The following is a 3,459-nucleotide window of genomic DNA, read 5'->3' as shown; positions in this document are numbered from 1 at the left end:
GTCCTTAGGAGCGTTGCCGTCCCTACGAGGGTCCCTTGGAGCGTTGCCATCCCCGAGAGGCCCATGGAAGCTCGGCGGTTCCTGGAGGAGCCCCTGTGGACGCCGCCTTCCCTGAGAAGGCCCCTAGGATTGCAGTTGTCCCTAAGAGTGCCCCTGGGGTATCAAGCGCCCTTGACACGTCCCCTGGGGGCACCGCCGTCCCTGAGAGGGCCCTGGGGTTGCCTTCGTGACTTGCATGGCCAAGTGACCCTCACAGGGATACCGGCGATCCCAGGGTCCCTTACAGGGACGGGAGCGCCTTCAGGGGTGTTCCCAGGGACGGCGGGGCCCCCAGGAGCCATACCACAGCGGTGGCGCATTCAGGGGCCCTTCCAGAGGCGGTGTCTTCCCCATGGCCCCTCTATGGGGCGTCTCTGCTCCCAAGGAAAATGCCAGGGGCTACGGCGCCCCAATGGGCCCTCCTAGGGCCGGCGGAGCTGGTATGGGCCCCCCTAGTGGCAATGGGTGCCTTTCCAGGGGCGGCAGGGTCTCTGCCAGGGGCGACGGCGCCCCCAGAGGCCCTTTCACATGCAGCAAAGCCCCAAGAACTTCAAAGGTTTGTCGTACATTTTGCATTCGTCCAGTAATCCCTTACTTAACTGTGATTGGTGGAGCAAGATGTAACGTCATCAAATTACAGCCAATAGGAGAACAGAGCAATCAATCAGCACAACACCCAAACTTATGATGTGCTGTTGGATATTTATTCTCGTTTCACTATTTAAACTCTGGAAGATATGACGTTAAATAAATAAACACTGTCTGTCCATAGAGCATTTTCAGTATTATCGCAACCTGAACAATGAAAAGGAGAATAAATATCCAACAGCAAAACATAAGTTGGGGTGTTGTGCTGACTGATTCCTCTGTTTTCCTATTGGCTGTAATTTGATGACGTTCCCTCTTATTCCACCAATCACAGTTAAGTAAGATATTACTGGAAGAATGCAATATGTACGACATCACTATCCATTGTTTTGGGGCACCGCCTCCCCTAGGAGGACAACTTGTGAGCCACAGGCCTTGGCAGGGTCCCTGGGAGCAGTGGCGCCCCATGCAGAGAGGGTCTCTGGCGTCCCCAGCACCCCATGGGAGGGTCGCAGGGGCCTTGTCGATCCTGGGAGGATCCCAGGAGACCTAGCCATTCCTGGGAAGGTTTCAGGGGCTTCCGTTGCCTCTATAAGCGGCTCAGGGGTCCCCGTTGCTTCTTGGAATGTCCCGGGTTCCCCTGTCGCCCCTGGGAGTGTCCCCGCTGCACTTGGAAAGGTCCCAGGGGCCCTCGTCGCTTCTGGGAGGGTTCCTGGGGCCATCGACGCCACTGAGAGGATCCTCACCACGCCTGGGTTGGTCTCAGGGGCCCCCACTCAGCAACTGAAAGGATCCTCACCGCACCTGGAATGGTCCCAGGGGCCCCCACTGCCCCTACAAGGGTCCCTGGGGCTCCAGTAGCCCCTGGGAGGAGTTGTAGGGGCCCCACCTACCCGGGGATAGTCCCAGGAGCCCCCGCCGCACCTGGGAAGGTCTCAGGAACCCCCGTCGCGTCTATAAGCATCCCAGGGACCCCTGCTGCTTGTAGGTGTGTCCCTGGGGCTCCTTGCCACACCTGGGAGTGTCCCTGCCACAGCTGGGAGGGTCCCTGGGGCCAATTGTTTTTGTGCTAATTAGAGCTCTGGTAGATGCGACTCCAACGTCCATCATAACATTTCCTGTATTATCGCTTCCTTAAGACCGGAATTGAGAATGATATCCAGCAGGAAAACATTAGTTGGGGTGTTGTGCTGACTGACTGTTCTCTTCTCCTATTGGCTGTAATTTGGTGGATATACATTTTAGTCCACCAATCTCATTTAAGTAAGGAATTGATGGACGTATGTAATATGTATGACACCTCGACCAAGTATGCTATAGTGCCCCTGGAAGTACGGCCCCTGGAGTGTCCCGAGGACCTGCACCATCCTTGAGAGGGTCGCACAGGCCCCAGTCGCCCCTGGGAGGTTCCATGGGGTCCCCTCTGCCATTGGGCCCCTGTCGTTCCTGGAAGAGTCAAGGGGAAACCACTTTCCCTGGGAGGTTCCCTGGGGGCACCGCCACACCTGCAAAACTACCAGGGGCCTCCAACCCCCTCTGGGAGTGTCCCAAGTACACCCGCCACCCCTGGAAGGGTCCCAGGGGCCCCCACCGCACCTGGGAAGGTTCCCGCCACACCTGGGAGTGTCCCAGAAGCCAGTGCCACACATGGGAAGATCCCAGGGGCTCCCGCTGTATCTGGGAGGTCCCCGCCGCCCCTGGGTGGGTTTCAGGGGCCCACGCCACCCATTGAAGGATTCCAGGGGCCCCCACCGCCCCTGATGCCACTGTGAGGGTTACAGCGGCGCCCGTCGCCCCTGGGAGGGCCACAGGGGACCCTGTCGCGTCTGGGATGGCTCTTGGGGCCCTCGGTGCCCCTGAGAGGGACCTCACTGCAGCTGGGTGGGTCCCAGGTATCTCTGCCGTCCCTGTGAGGGTCCCTGGGGTCCCCAGTCGCCCCTGGGAGGATCGTAGGGACCCCACCGACCTTGGGAGGATCCCAGGAGCCCCTGCCGTGCCTGGGAAGGCCCCAGGGACCCCAGCCGCTTCTCTGAGGTTTCCTGTCGCACCTGGGCGGGTCCCTGGTGGCAGTTGTTTTTGTGCTATTTAGAACGCTGGTACATGGGACTACAACGCCCATCATAACATTTCCAGTATTATCGCTTCCTTAAAAGTGGAATGGAGAATAATATCCACCGGGAAAACATAAGTTGGAGTGTTGTGCTGACTGACTGTTCTCTTCTCATTGGCTGTAATTTGGTGGATATACATTTTAGTCCACCAATCACATTAAAGGAAGTAATTGAGGTTACCATGGGATGTGTAGGCCTGTGGCTTGTAGGCCTGTGAGGAGTGAGACTTGTCAGTATACAGTCTCACTAAGTATTAATTTGCTTGTAGTTATTTACAGTCCCGTTGATATCAGTAGGATCCCTGAGACCGCCGATAATTATGGTCCAACAGAGCAGTCACTTCTTCCACAAAAGGGGGGATAATCAGAGTCAAAACTGGTGTATTTGTACAGTGTGATGTTTACAAGTCTAAATACTATACAGTTAATGAGACTGGCCCCGTGATCTAGTACTGGGAGCGTTCACGTGGGTCGCATTAGAAACTGAGGTAGGCTCTGTGTTAGGTGTGCCCGTATTGAAGTAGCCCAGGAGTAGATCTTTACTCAAAGGGGTCCAGTTCCAGACTGACATAAGGGCTTGGCTATGACACGCCCGTAGAGAGTAATTCCTGCACTCGCCACCAGAGCAATCTATGAGTCAAGCTTCTAGAAGGTTCTCGAAGGAGGAAGTAGTCAACTCCGTGGAAAATCAAGCAAAACTATAGTCAGCGGTGTTTACATAA

The 3,459-nt window shown here is 56.1% G+C and overlaps 1 protein-coding gene across 1 annotated transcript; it reads right to left on the bottom strand.

Moving 5' to 3' along the window:
- Window positions 1-1,516: 1,516 nt before the first annotated feature.
- On the bottom strand, window positions 1,517-2,949 carry LOC121869866 (collagen alpha-2(I) chain-like; the record flags this gene model as incomplete). The annotated part of the gene is made up of 4 exons (XM_042371430.1): window positions 1,517-1,675; window positions 1,963-2,073; window positions 2,224-2,687; window positions 2,919-2,949. Coding segments are annotated over 4 exons (765 nt in total), but the record flags the coding sequence as incomplete, so codon positions are not given.
- Between the last annotated feature and the right edge of the window lie 510 nt (window positions 2,950-3,459).

The sequence above is a fragment of the Homarus americanus genome, unplaced genomic scaffold (assembly GCF_018991925.1).
Source record: "Homarus americanus isolate GMGI-L3 unplaced genomic scaffold, GMGI_Hamer_2.0 scaffold12368, whole genome shotgun sequence".
Classification (NCBI taxonomy): Eukaryota; Metazoa; Arthropoda; class Malacostraca; order Decapoda; family Nephropidae; genus Homarus; species Homarus americanus.
Note: the sequence above shows the minus strand (reverse complement) of the source record. Positions and strands in the feature narration are given on the sequence as shown.